The sequence below is a fragment of the Cervus elaphus genome, chromosome X, assembly GCF_910594005.1.
Source record: "Cervus elaphus chromosome X, mCerEla1.1, whole genome shotgun sequence".
Lineage (NCBI taxonomy): Eukaryota > Metazoa > Chordata > Mammalia > Artiodactyla > Cervidae > Cervus > Cervus elaphus.
Window position 1 is genome coordinate 41,012,474 of NC_057848.1, and position 24,222 is coordinate 41,036,695.

Sequence of the window (24,222 nt, forward strand, 5' to 3'; positions counted from 1 at the left end):
TTATTAAAACTGAAAAAGATCCATTATCTTAACACTCTCAAACACACAGCATGGTATTGACAGAGTAGACATGGATACTGAGAGTGGTGAACAAGACAATGGCCTAATCCTTAGGACACTGCCTAATCCCCAGTTTGTGAATATGTTACTTGACATGGTAAAATGGACTACAGATGTGATTAAATTGAGGGCTAGGAAACGCGGAGGGAGGTGTTACACTGGATTATTCAAGTAGGCTCAATGTAACCATAAGCATTCTTAAAACGGAAGAAGGAAGCAGAAGAGGTCCAAGTGATGAGATCTGAGACCAACTCAACCCACTGTTGCTGGCTTTGAAGATGGAGGAAGAGAGCAAAGTAGTGTAGGCAGCCTCTGGAAGATTAGAAAGGCAAGGAAACAGAATTTCCCTTAAAGACTCCAAAAGGAACGCAGTCCTGTCTATACCTTGACTTTAGCCCCATGACCTCCAGAACTGCAAGATAATAAGTCTGTGTTGTTTTAAGCACTGAGATTGTGGTTATTCATTACAGCAAGAGGAAACTAATATATAGGGCTATATTGTTGTTTAGTCACTAAGTCGTGTCTGACTCTTTGTGATCCCATGGACTGTAGCCCACACCAGGCTCCTCTGTCCATGGGATTTCCCAGGCAAGATACTGAAGTGGGTTGCCATTTTCTTCCCCAGGGGATCTTCCCAACCCAGGGGTCGAACCCATGTCTCCTGCACTACAGGCAGATTCTTTACCACTGAGCCGCCAGGAAAGCCCATGTGGGGCTATAGACAGCTGTAAAGAAATTGATGATTTTAGCAATCTGTTTTAGAGAAAACAAAATGACTGAGGCAGGGGAATGAGCTGAAATTGAACTAACAATGTTTTTAACAGCAAGAGTTGTGCCTGGATGTGGATATGTCATTAAGTATATGCTTATGTCCAACTAATATGCTAGAATAGCACTCAGTAATGTTCAGGACACAGACGGGGTTAAGATTCCATCTAGTAATATTTTTATCTACCTCCCTGCTTGCCTCTGATTATTAGATGAAGACTTATTCCCTTATTATAATTGATGTAAGTGTTAATTCCCTTATTAATACTTATCCGTCCCACAGAAAAGAAACTACTTGAACTATTTAGCCAAAAGTATTTTATACATGTAATTATAGACTACATACCAAATTAACTATAAATATAAAATTTATGTACCAAACAATACTGAAAATCTGACAAAAAACATTTTATTATAGAAACTACTTTTTTTTTGCTTTAAATATGCAAAATATAAGTATCTGAAATAAAAATGATACTTTACATCAGAAAACCTGGGTATTGATGTTCTGGATCTTTCCCTTGCTATGTGAACTTGGAAAAGGTCTCTCATCTTTGCAAATCACATTCCTTGCCTTTTTACATTTAAGAGGGTTGAACAACATCTCTATAATCTTTTTCTATCTTTAAAGAAATGCAGTCTCTTTTTTTGTGGAGCCACAACTATTCTTAGAAAAACAAGTAGTCTTAACTCTGTTCTCAAGTCCTTTCAAAAATCAACTTGAATTGCTGTAGGGTCGGCCTTCCAGGGAGAAGAAAGTAATTCAAGCATATCATCTCATTAATTTTCAAGACAGGAGAAAGAAAGTATTTCTGTTTGGGAAAAAAAAAAAAAAAGAGAAAGAAAAAGAAATGGGTAGCATGCTAAATAAATAGCCACTGTTGGCAGAGGCAGGACTAGAAAACAGGGTTTTTCAAACTCAGGATTGCATTCTGCCTTTTCAGCAGAAGGGTCTCTCAGGTAAATGAACTGTCCTTAAAGGGAATGGATAGGAGTATGGGATTAAGAGCTAATAGTTATGTACTTTGCCCTACATGTCACATGGTCAAAGAATAAATGTAACATGAAGAGGCAGACTCTAGGGTCCAGAGATCAAATAGCTCTTCTCTCCCTAGAGGCCTTACTGGTTTTAGCCCTGCCTCAGGGAACCTAGAGAGAAGAGTATGTTCTAAGTGGCCTCCCACTGACCCAAACAGCCACCCAAACTTGAGAAGACAAAATTGGGAGCTAAGCCAAGCCTGAGGGACCTGCCAACTCTGGACAATGGCTGATCTCAGACAAGTTCAGACGAAGTTACATAATACTATTTTCAATAATGTGCCAGGAAAAATAAATGACACTGTCTATATCTATGCACAGCTCCTGTCGAAAACAACAAGTTTAATTCAAATTAACTCTGCTGTCTCTGTTATTTTGTTTCCCGGAAAACAGATTGCTAAAATCACCAGAGAATTTTTTTTCTAGCTATTGGGAGCTCGTATCTGTGTCAGCTATGTCATGCTGTGCTGATAAAGGAAAATGTCTCCACCTTCAGAAGAATTTACTTCATAATATACCCAGGGAGGGAGAAGGACATATTCCTTTTCCCTCAATGGCAGATTAAGGCCTTGGATTCTAAGAGGAGACCCAAAATAGGGCTGCCTGAGGGTTACAAAGCTTGAAACTGCCATAGCTAAAACCCAAAGGCAGGCACAGAAACTATAATCCAAAGTAAGAGTAGAGCTTCCTTCCAGGAAAAAGAAAAGGTATGACTCTTTTTCTGTTCATTTTAATTTAAAATAAAGCAATGGTTGGGCAGGGGGATCTTCCCTGGTGGCTCAGTGGTAAAGACTCCATCTGCCAATGCAGGAGATATGGTTTGATCCTTTATCTGGGAAGATCCCACATGCCGAGGAGCAACTAAGCCCATGCTCCACAAGCACCGAGCCTGTGCTCTAGAGCCTGGGAGCCACAACTATTGGGCCCATGCACGCTAGAGCTCCTGCAACTTCTCTGCAACTAGAGAAACCACTGCAATGAGAAGCCTGTGCACTGATTGCAACTAGAGAGTAGTCCCCACTCACCACAACTAGAGAAAAGCCAATGCAGCAATGAAGACCCAGCGCAGCCAAAATAAAGAAATAAATAAAATTGTTTGTAAAACTAAAACACAGCAATGATAGAAAAGTGTTAGGAGATAGGAAGTCAACATGTCACACGACAGTGATGACCAGAAGATAAAAGAAAGCTTTGTTGCCTGACTGTATATTTTCAAAAAGCATCCACATCATGTAAGGCTCTGAACTATTTCATGGGTCCCACATAACCCATGACCCAATTGTGATTCAGGAGGCTTTGGAAATTTTATATAATCTTTCAACACTCTCCACGCAACTGCATTTGTTGGGAAGATGAAAAGGGGGAAAAACTGAAAGACAGGAAATGGAGAGAAGTGAAAACTTTTTAAAGAAAAGCTTACTTTTGTCAACTTCCAGGTTCCCAATTCATTTATAGCACTTAACCTATTAATTAATATACACGCACTTTCAAAATACAGCAGAAATGCCTTGACCTTGGGATTTCCCTGGTGGTCCAGGGGCTAAGACTCCACACTCCCAATGCAGGGGGCCCAGGTTCAATTCCCAATCAGGGAACTAGATCTCACACGCCGCAATTAAAGATCCCACCCTATCACCACCATTGAAATGAGTTGTTACTACTATGGGAGTCATAAGAAAAGAAGACCTCATTCTGTTTGGAAGAGGAATGGAGTTGATGTTACTGAAGATATTACGGAGGAGTTAAGACCTTTGCTGGGTCTTGAAGGATAAACGGGAGTTGGTTAGGCCAACAACCAGGGAGAAGGCATACCAGAAAGAAGGATGGAAATACGAGGTAACATGTCACCTCCCAATGTCGAGGGAAGCTGCAATATGTGCTGTGGGCAGGAGATGAGGCTGGGAAGGCAGAGAGGAGCTGCACGACAGGCCTTGCCACACTGTAAGGCAGTGAAGAAATCTAAACAAGGAGATGATATGAACACACATATTCACATTCTAGAAGGATCATTACAGCTGCCCCTGTACCTCTCTTGTGCCCATGCCAAGTCAGAAATTACAACTATTGGAATATACTGGGAAGCCTGTGTGCCAGACTCTGGATACATTCATTTCTTATTACTGCTGTGACAAATGACTACAATCTTAACAGCTTTAAACAACACAAATTGACTCTTGTAGTTTTGGAGGTCAGAAGTCTAAAATCAAGGTATTGGCGAGGCTAGGGAGGAGAATGTGTCCGTCTTTTCCAGCTTCTAGAGGGCACCTGCATTCTATGGCTCACGATACCTTCCTCCATCTTCAAAAAACATGGCTCCAAACTCTACTTCCTTGATTACATCTCCTTTTCCTGACTCTGAATCCACTTGCATCCCTTTTATGAGGACCCTTGTGATTGCAGTGGGCTCTCCTAGATAATCCAGGATAACTTCCCCATCTCGAGATCCTCAGCTGAGCCATATATGCAAAGTCCATTTTTGCCACATACAATCAGTCCCAGGTTCTGCAGATTAACATGTAGACATCTTTGGAGGGCCACTATTAAGTCTACCACAGGGAGTATTTGCCAGATTTCTTCGCCATAAAGGTACTATGTTTTCCTTTCCACTCTCTTTCCTTTGGAGAGTAAATCATTAAGTCCACACTCAAGAAGGGAGACAGATGAAATTTTATCTGCTGGCTGCTGCTGCTAAGTCGCTTCAGTCGTGCCTGACTCTGTGCGACCCCATAGATGGCAGCGCACCAGGCTCCCCTGTCCCTGGGATTCTCCAGGCAAGAACACTGGAGTGGGTTGCCATTTCCTTCTCCAATGCATGAAAGTGAAAATTGAAAATGAAGTTGCTCAGTCGTGTCTGACTCGTAGCGACCCCATGGACTGCAGCCTACCAGGCTCCTCCATCCATGGGATTCTCCAGGCAAGAGTACTGGAGTGGGGTGCCATTGCCTTCTCCCTATCTGCTGGAGGGGGAAATATATATTGAGTTGGCCAAAAAGTCTGTTTGGGTTTTTCTGTAACATCTTATGGACCCAAACGGACTTTTTGGCCAACTCAATACATACAAACACATACACTCATAACATATATATAATTTGGAATTGTCCTTCAAGGAAGAACTGTCTTTCCTCCCTCATTTATTTATTTCATTTATTTCTATCTGGGTAAAACTCTGAGGAAGGGGTTGGATTAGTACCCAAGAGCACATAGAGGGGCAATGGTTAATTCATTATTATTAATATCTACTGTACAACTAAAATGTACAAGACATGGTGGTAGGTGATAAAATTAATCAACAAGACAGATAATATCCCTGCCCTCCTACAGCTTCTATTTTAGCAAAAGCGAATAGATAATAAACAAAGAAGGAAAATATCTAATAGTGATAGTGATGAGTCATGAAGAGAATGGAACTAGGTGAGTGTGACACTAAACAAGTGGCCTCTTCAGAGTGGGTGGTCAAAGAAGAGCTTTAAGTGGATATTTCAGTGGAGACCTGAAAAGAAGAAGAACCAGCCACACAAAGACCATGAGGAAGAACGTTCCAGACAAAGGGAACAGCCATTACAAACGCCATTCAAAGAATCTTTCTTCCTCTGAGAATAAACAAATAGAAAAACAATTAGCATGAGGGTAATGAAAATGTACTGAAAAGCAAGGAAAAGGAGATTTGTCATCATAAAGGCACAGAGAAAGAGCAGAACTCTGCAAATGTTTTCATACAGGAGTCAGAAAACAATGCTGAAAGCTTTTGGCACTTTCAAGAGAACAAGAAAACATTCAGGAGAACAAGAATCAATAAAGCAGGAAGAGGAAGCCAAATAAGATAACATGATCAGATGAGGAAAGCAATAAATTATACTGGCCAACTACCAGGAAACTAAACCAGAGTAACAACAAAAATGTATATCAGAGAAAGTAAAGAGAGAGTCTGATACAGTTTAAAATAAATTCATTAAGTAACGGAAAAAAGATAACAAATATTAAAGTGAGGAGAGAAAATATGATAGATATGGCAGACACTAAAACAAGTAATACCCCCAAAGTGGATCCAACCTAAATATTTAGTGTTAAGAAATCATTTGTACCATGAAAGAGTTTATACTTTGCAGCTATTATAGCTACTACAAATTTTTATTGACATGTGAAAATGTTCATGATACAACTAAGGAAAACAGATGTGATATAAAGTATAATAAAACAGTAAGTTCTTCCATTTATTGAGAATTTACCATGTACCAGAAATGTGACTGACTTACTAAATTTTATTTTATTCTTAGAACAATCCAAAACAATGACACTCTTTTATTTTATAGATGAGGAAACACATTCAGAGAAGTTAAGAAACTTTCCAAAGTTCACACAGCTTGTAAGTAGTAGAGTTTGATTTGAACCTGTATTTGGAAGATTTCAAAGCTTCTCCTCTAAGCACATATACCATATCACGTTCAATAATCACAACTTCAGTTACATTTTAAAATACATCAAAAAACTAGAGTGAAAATGTATGAAGGGGGTTTAAGAGAGTTACTTATGGTGATTATTTTCTCTGCATACATGTATATAATTTGCTATTTTAAGTGTTCCATAATAAATATGAATTATTTGTAAAGTCAAAACAAATGAACAACTAGTAGAGAGAGGAATACAGAACTTTTTAGTTGAGGACTCATGAAAAAGATTTAAATGTTAAACAGAAATGTTAAGGTCTTCACATACAGTTTGGAATTGAAATAATGGCTGTAGATGAGATGGCCCAGAAAGAATGTGTAGACTATGCATAGAATCATGAACAGGAATAGTCAAGACATAGAGAGAGGAATCAGGGTAGTAATTCCTCTCCCCAGAAACAGAGACACTTCCTATGGCCTAGAAAATTCTCTAGAAAGATCAAACAGGCAAACATTACTAACAATTCCATGCCCTTTGTATAAAGATATGTAACTCTTCGGTGAAAGGAACAAATATGCTGATAAACACGCATATACTGTAATATATTACAACAATAAGAATAGGTAACCCAAGATCTATAGAATTTCTGAGCCAAAATAAAAGTCCATACTATAAAATGTAACTGGCCTCAGAAATTTGTGCATTACCCTCATATTATAATGCTTATAGACAACTTCCAGCCAAAGAGTTAACCTTATTATAATCATTGACTCAATTTAGCAAAGGTAAAGCTAGATTCTCATAAATTTTTAATCTTTAGAAAGCACAGAAAATCATATCTTCATAGAAGTTTAAAAAGTTGAATTGTGAAAAGAGTAATAAAAGGATATCTTCAATGAATGACCATTTTCAAGGTTAATCAAAGACGTGTTGTTTATCAACTACTATGTGCTTAGGTTTAAAGATATAATTCCAGACTTTTAAAACTAAAAGGAAGGTCAGGATCTTCCAATCCTTAAATGTTACAGATGAGACCAGTGCTTGATAAATAGTAAAGGCTCAATATTTTAAACTATCAAACGACCAGATTTAAAGCCCTGTATTCCCTTTACATCATATAGTAAGAAATGATTATAGCTGTTTCTATAGTTTTAAAAACAATTAAGGCTCTATAGAATGCACATACTTTTATATGCTAGCTTTGAGAAGAAAACATAAAATTAACTTTTCTTCAGTGTGTATGCCCAGAAGTGGGATTGCTGGGTCATATGGCAGTTCTATTTCCAGTTTTTTAAGGAATCTCCACACTGTTTTCCATAGTGGCTGTACTAGTTTGCATTCCCACCAACAGTGTAAGAGGGTTCCCTTTTCTCCACAGCCTCTCCAGCATTTACTGCTTGTAGACTTTTGGATAGCAGCCATCCTGACTGGTGTGTAATGGTACCTCATTGTGGTTTTGATTTGCATTTCTCTAATAATGAGTGATGTTGAGCATCGTTTCATGTGTTTGTTAGCCATCTGTATGTCTTCTTTGGAGAAATGTCTGTTTAGTTCTCTGGCCCATTTTTTGATTGGGTCATTTATTTTTCTGGAATTGAGCTGCAGGAGTTGCTTGTATATTTTTGAGATTAATCCTTTGTCTGTTTCTTCATTTGCTATTATTTTCTCCCAATCTGACGGCTGTCTTTTCACCTTACTTATAGTTTCTTTTGTAGTGCAAAAGCTTTTAAGTTTCATTAGATCCCATTTGTTTAGTTTTGCTTTTATTTCCAATATTCTGGGAGGTGGGTCATCTGAAAGAGACACATGCACCCCAATGTTCATCGCAGCACTGTTTATAATAGCCAGGACATGGAAGCAACCTAGATGCCCATCAGCAGATGAATGGATAAGGAAGCTGTGGTACATATACACCATGGAATTTTACTCAGCCGTCAAAAAGAATTCATTTGAACCAGTCCTAATGAGATGGATGAAACTGGAGCCCCTTATACAGAGTGAAGTAAGCCAGAAAGATAAAGAACATTACAGCATACTAACACATATATATGGAATTTAGAAAGATGGTAACGATAACCCTATATGCAAAACAGAAAAAGAGACACAGAAATACAGAACAGACTTTTGAACTCTGTGGGAGAAGGTGAGGGTGGGATGTTTCAAAAGAACAGCATGTATACTATCTATGGTGAAACAGATCACCAGCCCAGGTGGGATGCATGAGACAAGTGCTCCGGCCTGGTGCACTGGGAAGACCCAGAGGAATCGGGTGGAGAGGGAGATGGGAGGGGGGATCGGGATGGGGAATAAGTGTAAATCTATGGCTGATTCATATCAATGTATGACAAAACCCACTGAAATGTTGTGAAGTAATTAGCCTCCAACTAATAAAAAAATTAAAAAAAAAAAAAAAGAAAGAAAGAAACTAAATAAAAAAAAAATTAACTTTTCTTAATTATGAGTCATATTTTGTTGCAGTAAATTTTCAACATAAAAAAGAAATGATTATACATTAAGCCAGTTTAAAAAGTATGAGCTTATTCCTAGAAATCTGTAATAAATTTCATTAGCCTATTTTACAATTTAATGATTAGTTTAATATCCAATTATTTAACTCTTAGTAAGAGTTGACTGTGGAAAACAAAACTATCCTAAACAAATTAAGCAAATAAAATCATAAGCAACAAATAATTGTTGATACATGTTATAATGTCTGTAAATATTTGATGAATGCCTATTATGCACAAAACTCTGCATTATATACAATGTGATGTAAATAGGTATTAGATGCAGGCAGTCACACTCTGAAAGAGCTCTCTTAATGATGCTGTAAGCAAAGACAGGCTCAAATTACTTCAGTGCAGAACCAAATATGAGAAAATTCATTACAGGGAATAAATGGTTCACAGACAAAAGAGAGAGACCCTCCTGATCATCTGCCTGGAAAATCCCATGGACAGAGGAGACTGGCGGGCTACAATCCATAGGAGCACAAAGAGTTGGACACGACTAAGGACTACACTTTCTTTCTTTCTTTTGATCATCTGCTTGGATTGATAGGGAAGGCTGATAGACAGGGCATACAATTTGATGAGGGTCTTGGAGAACAGGTAGGATTTCAATCGCTGGAGACAGGAAAGGGCAGTCAGGACCACATTATCAGATAAGCAATTTCTTTTTTTTTTTTTTAATTTTTTTATTAGTTGGAGGCTAATTACTTCACAACATTTCAGTGGGTTTTGTCATACATTGATATGGATCAGCCATAGATTTACACTTATTCCCCATCCCGATCCCCCCTCCCACCTCCCTCTCCACCCGAAATCAAAGAGGACACAAATAGATGGAGAAACATACCGTGTTCATGGATCAGATAAGCAATTTCAAAAGATCATATTGATTGGAATGTGAAGAATCTAGTTGAATACCAAGTATTGTTAAAGTTACCCCAAATAGTTCACAACTTCCTGCCCACTCTTCATCATTTCCTCTGCCACCACCTTTGTACAGACTCTCCTCATTTCTTATTTTCCCTACTAGTAGTCACCTAACTGACAGGGAACCATGTATCATCATTCACTGCCATATCCCTAACACCTTGCACAGTAAGTGGTGCATAATATTTGTTAAAGGGATGAAAGTCCGATTATACAGTGTCTGGCACTCTTTTTTCCTGTGTTGCAAATACCAGACAATATTATATGCTCTGTTTTATTTACCAAAGAATACTTTTTAGAAAATTGGAACACTGTCAGAGCTTTCTACATCATTGCAGAAATCCTTACTATAGCTAGGAACCCCAACAGAACACACCACCATACAACACCAACTGGGTGACTCTTACCAAGTGTGCCCTCCCTGACAGTGCCGTAATGTGTACGGTCAATGTGAGGACAAGGCTCACACTGAGATGATGTTTGCAGTAAAGCAAGTCATATATGGCTGACCTCTCTCTATACCAGTAAATCACTGGAATAAAGCTTTTAACATGGTAAAACATATGATGAATGGTAGACTGCAAGACTAAAAACATCTAAGACTAATAAAAGATTAATGCTATTCTGCACTGCAAACCTCCACCCTTAATTCTTTATCTACCTTGTTTATTCATGTTCTGCATTAACTTTCTCAAATATATATTTGGCTTTTGTCTGACCCCACCCCAATCTCCATCAAAATATAAGTTCAATAAGAACAAAGATTCATCATTTTTACTATAGTCATCATCGAGGCTCCCCTGGTGGCCCAGTGGTTGAGAGTCTGCCTTGCAATGCAGAGTACATGGGTTCAATCCCTGGTCCAGGAAGATCCCACATGCTATGGAGCAACTAAGCCTGTGTGTTGCAACTACTGAGCCCACATGCCCTACAGCTTTTGCTCTACAACAAGAGAAATTACTGCAATGGGAAGCCCAAGCATCATAACTAGAGAGTAGCCACTGCTCGTTTTAACTAGAGAAAGTCCGCACACAGCAACGAAGAGCCAGCACAGCCAAAAATAACTAATGAAAACGTTTAGCGCTTAGTAATTACACAATAAATGTTTGCTGAATTATAAGCAGAAAAAATCATTAGAATTTTTTGACCAGTAATTACTACTACACATGCCAGACATTATATTAAACAAGGGGAATACATTTCTTCCATACATTTATTATCTTATTGAAAAGTCACTTTGACATTTTATATTTCCTATTAAGTTTGTATTAAATCTATAAAACAATTTGGGAAGAGCTTGTCTCTTCCCAAAATTTAGTCTTTTAATCAAGGACCATACAGTGTCTCTCCATTAAAAAAAAAAAAAAAAAACTTCTTATCTCTCAGTTGAATTTTTAAAGTTTCTTCATACAGGTCTTAGAAGCTTTTATTGGGTTTATTACTAAAGGGCTTTCCTAGTGGCTCAGTCAGTAAAGAGTCTGCCTGCAATGCGGGAAAGCTGGGTTTGATCCATGGGTCAGGAAGATCCCCTGAAGAAGGAAATGGCAACCCATTCCAGTAGTCTTACCTGGAGAATTCCATAGACAGAGGAGCCTGGTGGGCTATAGTCCATGGGGTCACAAAGAGTCGGACACGACTGAGTGACTAACGCTGAACAATTTAATTTTATGGCTTTTGTAAATGGAATGTTTTCCCTTATATATTCGATTTATTTATCTATCTATTTTTGGCTGTGCTGGGTCTTCATTGCTTTGCCCAGGCTTGCTCTAGTTGCAGTGAGTGGAGGCTACTCTTCCTTGCAGCGTGCGGGCTTCTCATTGCGGTGGCAGCTCTACTGCGGAGCGCGTGCTCTAGCACACAGGCTTCAGAAGTCGCAGCACTTAAGCTCAGTACTTGCACCTTCGTGGGCTTTAGCGTGCAGGCTCAGGAGCTGTGGCGCACAGGCTCAATTGCTCCATGGCATGTGGGATCTTCCCGGATAAGGGACTGAATCCGTGTCCCCTGCATGGGCAGTAAGATTCTTATCCACTGCACTACCAGTAAAGTCCCCATTATATATTCTAAATTGCTATGTCTGATACAGATAAAAGGTATTGTTTTGCAATTTTTACCTTATATCCAACTACATTTTAGAACTTATATTAAAATTCTGTGAACAAAGAAGTTGTTTTTAAGTCTTCGCTTTCGTAGGTACATGACCCTATCTTCTAAAACTTGATCATTTTTGTTTCCTCCTTCCAGTGAACTATGCCTCTTTATTGACACTGGCCATAGTTTACAGACACATATTTTAAAATGGTGATAGAGGGCATCTTTGTTATGTTGCTGCTTATCTTACATCTATCATTAAGTGCGATGCTTGTTTGCTGGTTTCAGACAGATAATTATTTTTCTTGTTAAGAGTACAACTTTCTATCACTCACTAACTCTAAATCTTAAAACAGGCAATGAATTTTCTCAAACACCTTCAGCATTTACTCTATCTTTTATTTCTTATGAAATCTACTGACAGACGGCATCATATGAGTAGCTTTCATGGTATTAAAGAATTCACACTCTGGAATAAAACATTCCTAGTCACAAAGGAACTCTCTTGCTTTTTCTATGATCCAGCAGATGTTGGCAATTTGATCTCTGGTTCCTCTGCCTCTCCTAAAACCAGCTTCAACATCTGGAAGTTCACGGTTCATGTACTTCTGAAGCCTGGCTTGGAGAAGTTTGAGCATTACTTTACTAGCGTGTGAGATGAGTGAAACTGTGCGGTAGTTTGAGCATTCTTTGGCATTGCCTCTCTTAGGGATTGGAATGAAAATGGACCTTTTCCAGTCCTGTGGCCACTGCTGAGTTTTCCAAATTTGCTGGCATATTGAGTGCAGCACTTTCACAGCATCATCTTTCAGGATTTGAAATAGCTCAACTGGAATTCCATCACCTCCACTACCTTTGTTCGTAGTGATGCTTTCTAAGGCCCACTTGACTTCACATTCCAGGATGTCAGGCTCTAGGTGAGTGATCACACCATCGTGATCAACTGGGTCGTGAAGATCTTTTTTGTACAGTTCTTCTGTGTATTCTTGTCACCTCTTCTTAATATCTTCTGCTTCTGTTAGGTCCATACCATTTCTGTCCTTTATCAAGCCCATCTTTGCATAAAATGTTCCCTTGCTATCTCTAATTTTCTTGAAGAGATCTCTAGTCTTTCCCATTCTGTTGTTTTCCTCTATTTCTTTGCATTGATCACTGAGGAAGGCTTTTTTATCTCTCCTTGCTATTCTTTGGAACTCTGCATTCAGATGGGAATATCTTTCCTTTTCTCCTTTTCTTTTTGCTTCTCTTCTTTTCACAGCTATTTGTAAGGCCTCCTCAGACAGCCATTTTGCTTTTTTGCATTTCTTTTTCTTGGGGATGGTCTTGATCCCTGTCTCCTGTACAATGTCACGAACCTCCATCCATAGTTCATCAGGCACTCTATCAGATCTACTCCCTTAAATCTATTTCTCACTTCCACTGTATAATCATAAGGGATTTGATTTAGGTCATACCTGAATGGTCTAGTGGTTTTCCCTACTTTCTTCAATTTAAGTCTGAATTTGGCAATAAGGAGTTCATGATCTGAGCCATAGTCAGCTCCCAGTCTTGTTTTTCTGCTGGATCACAGAAAAAGCAAGAGAGTTCCAGGAAAACATCTATTTCTGCTTTATTGACTATGCCAAAGCCTTTGACTGTATGGATCACAACAAACTGTGGAAAATTCTGAAAGAGATGGAAATACCAGACCATCTGACCTGCCTGTTGAGAAACCTGTATGCAGGTCAGGAAGCAACAGTTAGAACTGGACATGGAACAACAGACTGGTTCCAAATAGGAAAAGGAGTACATCAAGGCTGTATATTGTCACCCTGCTTATTTAACTTATATGCAGAGTACATCATGAGAAACGCGGGGCTGGGAGAAGCACAAGCTGGAATCAAGATTGCCGGGAGAAATATCAGTAACCTCAGATATGCAGATGACACCACCCTCATGGCAGAAAGTTAAGAGGAACTAAAAAGCCTCTTGATGAAAGTGAAGGAGGAGAGTAAAAAAGTTGGCTTAAAGCTCAACATTCAGAAAACTAAGATCATGGCATCTGGTCCCATCACTTCATGGCAAATAGATGGGGAAACAGTGGAAACAGTTGCAGACTTTCTGGGCTCCAAAATCACTGCAGATGGTGATTGCAGCCATGAAATTAAAAGACGTTTACTTCTTGGAAGCAAAGTTATGACCAATCTGGATAGCATATTAAAAAGCAGAGACATTACTTTGCCAACAAAGGTCCATCTAGTCAAGGCTACGGTTTTTCCAGTAGTCATGTATAGATGTGAGAGTTGGACAGTGAAGAAAGCTGAGCGCCGAAGAATTGATGCTTTTGAACTGTGGTGTTGGAGAAGACTCTTGAGAGTCCCTTGGACTGCAAGAAGATCCAACCAGTCCATCCTAAAGGAGATCAGTCCTGGGTGTTCATTGGGAGGACTGATGTTGAAGCTGAAACTCCAATACTTTGACCACTTCATGTGAAAAGTTGACTCATTGGAAAAGACCCTGATTCTGGGAGGGATTGGGGGCAGGAGGAGAAGGGGACGACAGAGGATGAGATGGCTGGATGGCATCACCAACTCGATGGACATGGGTTTGGGTAGACTCCAGGAGCTGGTGATGGACAGGGAGGCCTGGTGTGCTGCGATTCATGAGGTCACAAAGAGTCGGACACGACTGAGTGACTGAACTGAACTGAGTCACAAAGGGTTAATACTTCTCATACATTCCTAAATGTGTCTGGTTTCTTTTTTATTTAGAATATGAAACTGGTCTACAATTTGTGTACACAAACATGTCATAAGTTCATTTATTTAAGTTTCTGGTCAAGAATGCACTTACAATGCAGGGGCTAAAACATCAGGGAGAAAGCCTGAAATTTGGGAGGGTAAAAATTTTTAGAAAGATGCAAAAATTGGAGAAGGCAATGGCAGCCCACTCCAGTACTCTTGCCTGGAAAAATCCCCTTGACGGAGAAGCCTGGTAGGCTTCAGTCCATAGGGTCAGAAAGAATTGGACATGACTGAGCGACTTCACTCTCTTTAAAAAAAAAAAAAAAAAAGAAAGATGCAAAAATTACTGAGCATAAAGAAAAAGTGACAAATTGAACTTCATAAAAATGAAACAAAAATAAAACTGCTCAGCAAAAGACACAAACAAGAAATGGGATGGAAGCTACAGATTGGAAGAAAATATTCATAATACATCTATCTAAATATCAAGAAAAAACTTAAAAACTCTTAAAACTCAAAGAGAAAAAAATCAATTTTTAAATGGGCAAAAGATTTGGATACTTCTAAAAGATAGACAAATAGCTAACAAACATACAAAAACAAACTCACATCATTCCACATGAGGAAAATGCAAAGTGAACACCACAGTGGGAAACAACTATACACCCAAGAGAATAACTAAAACTAAACACCAAGAGTTTGTAAAGATTCTCACTTTTTATTGGTCTGAGAAGAAACTGGTATAACTTCTTTAAAGGTGTTTGGCAGTTTCTAATAATGTCAAATAAATTAAATAAATATATATACACATATGACCCACCAATTCTATTTCTAGGTATATAGCCAAAGGAAATGAGTATATACGGCCACAAAAAGATTTGCTAAAAATGTTAACAACAGCTTAATTCATAATAGCCAAATAATGAGTATAACTTAAATGACTCTCAACAAGAAATGGATAAATTGTGGTATATTTAAACAAGGGACTACTACAGAGCAATAAAAAGAAGGAATCATTGATACCTGCAATAATGATGGATTTCAAAAACATTATTTTGAACAACAGAAGCCATACACAAAATAATACACAGTGTTAGACTACATTTTCATGAAGTTCAAGAACAAGTAACATGAACCCAAGATACACAAGTCTGTAGGAGGGGAGGAGACACGAACTGGAGAGGGGAACAAGGGAGTTCTCTGAAACGATGGAACTGTTTTATATCTTGACCTCGGTTGTGGTTACCTGGATGCTTACATGTATAAAAATAAATACAGATGTATATTTAAATGTATACAATATATTTAATATATTTAAATGTTTATATATAATATATTTAAATGTATTTAATATATTTATATGTTTGTGCAATGTATTTATGTGTTTGTGTATTTTACGATATGTAGTTATATCTCGATAATAATAATGGAAACAAATTCAATTGTGCTATAACTACCTCAGTTATCCACTTGAGCTTAGGAAATACTGCCCTCCTACTAGTTCCTCTTCCAAATGTGTGATACAGACCCCCGGCTTAAGCAGCACATGAACTCTGCAGTCTCAATTCCCCACTAGAAATCTACCCCTGCAATCTACTCTTCTCTTCTATGTGGCCATGCAATATTCCTGCAATGACTTCCTTGTGTCCAGTATCTCTGAATAAGTCTACCTTACAGCCCCTTGCCCACATTCCAACAAGCATGTACTCTTCATATGATTTTCCTCTGGTGGGAATACTATGCAAAATTCCTAACATGGTATCTTTCAAATAACAATGACTTTATATATGTCTCCTTCATACGTCAACCTTTCCCCTCCTTCCATAGTCTTTTAATGAGTGAGTGAGTGAGTGAAGTCGCTCAGTCGTGTCCGTGACCCCATGGACTGTAGACTACCAGGCTTCTCTGTCCATGGGATTCTCCAGGCAAGAATACTGGAGTGGGTTGCCATTTCCTTCTCCAGGAGAACTTCCCAACCCAGGGATCAAACCCAGGTCTCCTGCATTGCAGGCAGACGCTTTACCCTCTGAGCCACCAGGGAAGCTATTTTTAAAGTACCTCGGAACTGAGTAACAAAAATATTGTATTTTTGAAATAGTTAAAATCCTACATTTGTATTTCAATACAAGCACTGTTATACTTCGAATTATTTGCCAAGCTCCTGCTCTCCACACACACACACGCGCGCACACACACACGCACACAGTAGACATTTATTTAATCCTCAAAATTACTTTGAGATATAGGTATTATTATTACACTCAATTCATAGATGAGGAAGTTAAGGTACAGAGCAACTAAAAAACTTAACCAAGGCTACACGAGTAACTGTCAGAACCATGATATAGACAACTTCAGCATATTACTTCAAATATTTCACCAGAGCTGTACAATTAAAATACTGAGAATAAGAGATACTCTTTCACACCGACAAAGTAAAGGCCATATTTCTTTCTTTCTTTCTTTTTTTGCCATATTTCTTTAAACCACAAGTTTAAAATCCTAAATTGACAGAAGCAGCTCTGAATTTCTCATAAATCCCTGAAAAAGTTTTAACTGGAATTTCAAATAACAGCAATGTACACACAATCACAGGCAATACTATTTTTAAAAAATACTTTGCTGAGACATCTATTTGTAAGCAATGGATACCAGTGTTTTATTCACTTATATACTTTAAAACAAAAAATTCATATCAACAGCTCCACTGACTGAATTCCATTCTCCAGGCCATAATACTGGAGTGGGTTGCCACGCCCTCCTCCAGGGGATCTTCCCAACCCAGGGATCGAACCCAGGTCTCCCACATTGCAGGAGGATTCTTTACCATCTGAGTCACCAGGGAAGGCCAGGAATACTGGAGTGGGTAGCCTATCCCTTCCCCAGTGAACCTTCCCAACTCGGGAATAGAACCAGGGTCTCCTGCATTGCAGGAGAATTCTTTACCAGCTGAGCTACCAGGGAAGCCCTATTTATTCATCGATATGCTTTAAAACCAAAAATTCACATCAATAGCTCCACTGACTGAATTCCAGGTGTTCACAATGTCCACCAATTTTGATTTCTAGTTATATTTTCTATTTTTTCATTAGCTCAGAATACAGTCATTAACATTCTCTTCATTCCGTTTCTTTGTCACTCAGGCATTCTTCTATTTACTCATATAGCAAATATTTTAATTTTATAACAGGTATTCAACAAATATTTACTGAGTACCGACTTATGTTAGGTAAATAAATAAATGGAAGAGACATTATATAACTTATAAGGTAAACTGCTTCCATAAATATACCGGTTACGGAGTATTGCAGCAATTGATTCCCCTCTATGCAGATGATCCATCACCTCTAAAAGTTGGATAATGACCTGTGCAGGAGGAAAAGAAGTCAATATTTACTATGAAAATCAATACTCGAATTTTCACATTATGCTACCTTTGTAATATTTTACATACTTTGTGATAGGCAAAATGTATATCTATGTACCTAGTGTCCATATTACAGCTTATGAAAATTAAGAAACTGAATCTGCAATAGTCAAAATACCTACAAAATTCAGTACGGAATCATTAAAAGAGTACTGGGTAATTTCATTTGAAATCATTAGCCAACAATTAACTATAGAAAAACCGCCATGTAAATAGGAAGTTGGATTAAATGAGAGTCAGAAGACCTGGGGGAGTCTGTGTGACGCTGGGTGAGACACAGAATCTAGAAGCAAAGAGCTGAGGCAAACATTTGACAAGCAGATTCAGAGACGGCGTTGAATCCCAAGTTACCAGGGGGCCTTGAGGCCTGTGGGGACCACGTGGAGGGCCCATAATTTTCCAAGTGATTGCTTAAATAAGGATAGAGAGATGCTTTTAAAGACTTTTAAATCTTAAAGATATAAAATAGGTAATGGAGGTAGGAATGTTGCTTTTATGGGAAAGAGCAGGTGGGGCGGTAGTAACTATATGTTTTTAGTAGTGTGGATGCTTTGCATTGGCGATAAAGAATGCATTTAATGCATTCGATTAATTTCAAATATATTCGGAAGCAAAAGTGTATATTTTACATAAATGTTTCTTGTTAATAAAATCAATTTATTGCATTGGGAAGATAAAAATGTACAGTACCCAATTTAGTTTGTTCATATAATTATGCTTGTTACAAAACTACGTGAAAACCTAAAATAATGAAGCTAGAGGGGAAAATTGTTCCCTGCCTTCTTCCTGTCCCTTAATTTAGGGACAAAAGCAAAAACAGCGGAAGAGAAAAAAGTATAGTTGACCCCTGAACAACACAGGTTTGAAATATGCAGGTCCACTTACATGTGGACTTTTTTTTTTTTTTTTAATTTTTTTATTAGTTGGAGGCTAATTGCTTCACAACATTTCAGTGGGTTTTGTCATACATTGATATGAATCAGCCATAGATTTACTCTTATTCAATAAATATAGTACACACATTTTTATTGTATAGATCTTTAAATAAACTAAGTGTGGGGAAATGTTTGTGTTTGATTACAGATCACAACATGGAATCAAAAGAACTAGGGTTTGAGTCCTGATTCTACCCAAACTGTTTCAACTTCCCATCATGGGTGCACAATTTATCAATTCTTTTGTCTTTTTGAGACAGAGATAGCAATACGAGAATTTTCAACTGCTTGGGGGCTGGTGCTCCTAACTGCTGTGTTGTATAAGGGTCAACTATACTCTGTTTCTTGGGTCTTCAAAACTAAAAAAGAAACAAATCAAATGAAAACACAGCATTTACACTTATTTGCACAATCACATGTTTTCTGCTTATAATCCTGTTATTACAAGTAAAGAAACTGAGTAGCCTAAACAAAATAAAATATTTTAAGCATCTCAAAATCAACTGACTTTTGACTTACCTTTTCTGAAAATGTTTAACCAGTTAGTTTTGAGACATTGAGAAATTTTTCATTTTGCTTATTAGGCTACTTGATTCTTTACAGGATGTGCCAAGAGAAAACCTATTATATCTAGATCACCATTAGGAATCTGGGAATGTGAAAATAACTCATGAAACATCTTACCAATTACATCTAGAGTAGAACACAGAGGTCCCCAAATGAGGTATGCGAACTTTCATGTAATCCCATTGTTTTTTTTTTTTTAGCTTTCTGCTTGAGATTTATTTTTTTATTTTTTATTTATTTTTATTTTATTTTATTTTTTTCCATTTATTTTTATTAGTTGGAGGCTAATTACTTTACAATATTGTAGTGGTTTTTGCCATACATTGACATGAATCAGCCATGGATTTACATGTATTCCCCATCCCGATCCCCCCTCCCACCTCCTTCTCCATCCTATCCCTCTGGGTCTTCCTAGTGCACCAGCCCCGAGCCCTTGTCTTATGCATCCAACCTGGGCTGGTGATCTGTTTCACCCTTGATAATATACATGTTTCGATGCTGTTCTCTCAAAACATCCCACCCTCGCCTTCTCCCACAGAGTCCAAAAGTTTGTTTTAAGCAATCCACTTGCTGCACCTGGATCTCTGAGATTGGGGCTCTCCCGTCAAATTCTCCAGATAATAACCCTCTGGTCTCCAGAGGAGCAGAAAGGGGGTACAGGGGACTTTAGCCACTTATTTTAAAGACTTTCAAGGAACAGCCTGTGTTTTCAATCTCATGACTCATTCCTGCCTTCTGCAGACCAGGCGCCTCCAAGTCTTGAAATACTAGGAATTCTATGGGAAGAATGAGTTGGTTTCTCTCAAAAGTTCATGTAGGGGAAGATATTGGAGTTGTAACTTTCTTTGCTAAAAGTAAAAAAAAAATAAAATAAAATAGTTCCAACTTCACATCTGTCAATGTTTCCAATCCTGTTCTCTTTGTCCTTTTGAATTTTTCCATCTCTTTACTCTCATTTTAATGGAGTTAGGAAGAAAGAGTAAGTAAGTGCATGTGAACAACTTATGCAGGATATAAACGAAACCAAGTGTTTTTAACCATGGTCAAATATATGTAGTAGAAAATTAACACTGCCTGTAATGTGGGGCTGGATCAGAGACAGAGGGACCAGAAATATGGAGACTGATAAGAAACTACTTCCAAAATCAAGGCATGAAATGAAAGCACAGACAAGGACTATGAGAATAGGCAGGAAGAACTAGGACCTGTGACAGATTACTGACAGATTTTAAAGGGATAAAGAGACATATCAAAGACAAAATCTAAGTAACAGGAAGAAATGGTGAAGACATCAAGTGAGGTAGGGTATAGAAAGAAAGAAAAACATAAAAAACAAGGTCAACAATGGTTTGTATAGACATACTGAAATAACCCAGAGCACATCATATAGTATCTAACAGAGAATTGGAAATATAGTTCTAGATTTAGGTTGGAAGTAGAAATGAAAACACAGGAATATTTAGCTAGTTAAGTAACAGCTCAAGGGATGAGACAGGGAAATATCACTCAAGCTAAGAGAAAAGTGCAAATCCAACGAACACTTTTATGCAAGAAACAGAGGAAGACAAGCTAGCAAAGAAATGAGACAATAGGTAGGAGGGAAACTAAGAGAAATGTGAAAAGAAGGATAGTTTAGAAGAAGAGTGGTCGGAGAGTATTCAACTGTTTTACTTTCTGCCCAAAGTAATATACAGCTAAATGATTTGACAGCTATAAAGTCCATGATGATCTCTTTTCAAGAGTAGTTCCATATGAGTGTCACACTGCAGTGGTTTGAAAAATAAAACAGAAATAAATCCATTTTTAATAACTTGGGAGTAATTAAAATACACCAGGGAATTACTCTACAGTGAAGGTGGTCTTCAAACAAGTAAGAGAAATAGAGATGATTAAATGATTGGGGGACAATCAGGAAGTCAGTTAGAAAAATGAATAGGATGTACACCTCTTCATTTCATACACTGAATAAATTCCAGAAGGATCAAAGATTTAACAGTAAAAAAAGGAAGCTTTGAAGCAGGACCAAAGAAAACTCAAGTGAAATTATTTATGATTCAGTGGAGAAGGTAAGCAGCACCTAGAGGCCAGGAACCATAAAGGAAAAAAACTATTAAAGCTGATTATAGCAAAAAATTAGAACTCTGTACTTCAAAAATGCCGCAAAGTCAAATGGCATCTGATAAAGTAGGAAAAAAATTCACAATACATAACAGTTAATGATTTTAACTTATACACTTAATCAGTAAAACCAGTAAAACACTATAGAAAAAGTGAGCAAATAATATGAACAGAAGGTGCACAGAAAATATGAATCATTAATAAGCAAACAACTGTAATTTAAAATGAGGCACTGTTCCCACCATAGAATTTACACAAACATGCACACACAAATGAAGTCTGTTTATATTTTTTATTAGTGAGAAGGGATATGGGTTTTGAAGGTGGCAGGGAGAGATGGTCACTTTTCATCCTAAACTTTTGTATTCAATTTATTTCCAAACAAAGCTAGCAAGAATGCAGCAAAAGGCATGAGAGGGAGTAGCCATGAGGGAGGAGGAAAACCAAAGAGGTGTAGTAATTTAGAAGGTAAACAAAAGTGTTATATGAAATAATTTAGAAGGTAACCAAATGTGTCCAATGTTGCTGATAGGTTAAGTGATAAATGGAGAATAACAACTTGGTGTGGTAACTGGGAGGTCACTGGTCACCTGGATAAGAACTGTTTACATGGAATGGTGGCAAAAAGGCTCATTATTGTGAGTTTGAGAGAGCATGAAGACAGGAAATAAGCACACACAACACTTAGCAAGAGATATAAATAGGTAGTAGCCTGGAAAATCCCATGGACAGAGGAGCCTGGCAGGCTACAGTTCACAGGATCGCAAAGATTCAGACGCAACTGAGCGACCAAGCACAACAACAACAGATGGAATGAGATATAGGATGGAAGTAGATAATGTTTTGTTTTACTTTGTTTTAGTAACAGAGATACTAGAGCAGGTATATCTGAAAAGCATTACATTAAAAAAAAACTCCCACAAGAAAACATAGGCAGAACACTCTTTGACATAAACCGATGTTTTTGGATCTGTCTCTTAGAGTAATGGAAATAAAAACAAAAATAAACAAATGGTACCTAATTAAACTCAAAAGCTTTTATACAGTAAAGGAAACCATAAACAAAACAAAAAGACAATCTACAGAATGGAAGAAAATATTTGCAAATGATGTGACTAACAAGGGATTAATCTCCGAAATATACAAATAGCTTGTACAGCTCGATATTAAAAAAAAAATGAACAATTCAATTACAAAAATGGGCAAAAGATGAAAAGCCATTTTCACACCATGTAAGGAAAGCCCTGCTTATGAACTAAGCCAATGTTATATAAAAGAAATTTTAAGAGTTTCTATAATCATAGGTCTTCAACTAAAATTTTGATTAAGTACAGTGAGACAAGAAAGCTGACAGAAGATGTAAACAGACATTTCTCTAAAGAAGATATACAGATGGCCAAAGGCACACAAAAAGATGCTCAACACCACTACTTAGAGGAATGCAAATCAAAACTACAATGAAGTATCACCTCACACTGGTCAGAATGGCCATCATCAAAGTCTATAAATAATAAACGCTGGAGAGGGTATGGAGAAAAGGGAACCCTTGTAAACTGTTGGTGGGACTATAAACTGGTGTAGCCTCTATGGAGAGCAATGGGGAGGTTCCTCTAAAAACTAAAAATAGAGCCACCATATGATCCTGGAATCCCACTCCATATATCTGCAAAAAGCTGTACTTTGAAAAGATACACATTGCACCCCAATGTTTACTGCAGCACTGTTTACAACAGCCAAGACATGGAAGCAATTTAAACATTCACTGACAGATGAATAGATAAAGAAGATGTGGTACATATACACAATGGAATACTACTCAGTCATAAAAAAGAATGAAATAATGCCATTTGGAGCAACATGAATGGACCTAGAGATAGCATACTAAGTGAAGTAAGCCAGGGAAAGAAAAACAAACATTATGATATTGCTTACGTGTAGAACCTAAAAAAAATTATACAAATGAACTTATTAACAAAACAGAAATAGGCCCACTGATACAGAAAACAAACTATGATTACCAAAGGGGAAAGGGGGGAGGAGGGATACATTAGGAATTCTAGATTAACATATAGACACTACTATAAATAAAATATAAGGTCCTACTGTATAACACAGGAAACTATACTTGGTATTTTATAATAAGGGGTAAGAATCTGAAAAAGAATATGTGTGTGTTTGTGTGTGTATAACTGAATCATTGTGCTGTACACTTGAAACTAACACAACATTGTGAATCAACTATACTTCAATTAAAAATTAAGTAAAAATGCAAACTAAAAGAAGTACAATACTATGAAATAAGTTTCAAAAGCACATAAGATAATACCAGATGACATATAGACACACACATATACATACATAGAAAAAGCATAAAAATATTCATAGGAATGATAAGAAAATTTGGCACAGTCATTACCTCAAGAGAAGAAGGGTAAGGAATGCAATTGGGGAGGGATACACTGGGAGTTCTGCCTGTATCTAACATCTTGCTAAGCATCTGAAACAAAAATGGCAAAACATTAAGATACTGCACAGTTGCTTCCCTTGTGGCTCACCTGGTAAAGAATCTGCCTGCAATGCAGGAGACCAGGGTTCGATCTCTGGGATGGGAAGGTCCCCTGGAGAAGAGAAAGGCTACCCACTCCAGTATTCTGGCCTGGAGAACTCCATGGACT

The 24,222-nt window shown here is 37.7% G+C and overlaps 1 protein-coding gene across 4 annotated transcripts in view; it reads right to left on the minus strand.

Annotated features, from left to right (window-relative positions):
* KLHL13 (kelch like family member 13) overlaps positions 1 to 24,222 on the minus strand; it is a 195,885-nt gene that overhangs the window by 96,906 nt on the left and 74,757 nt on the right. For 2 of the 4 annotated variants that reach the window (XM_043895375.1, XM_043895379.1), the window contains exon 2: positions 17,793 to 17,866. The exons of 1 other annotated variant lie outside the window; for it this stretch is intronic. In XM_043895375.1, the coding sequence (XP_043751310.1) occupies positions 17,793 to 17,842 (50 nt within the window). In that variant the 5' untranslated portion in view covers positions 17,843 to 17,866. Of the gene's footprint in view, positions 1 to 17,792; positions 17,869 to 24,222 lie in introns of those variants that run through there. One more of the 4 variants, XM_043895380.1, reaches the window with a different exon arrangement.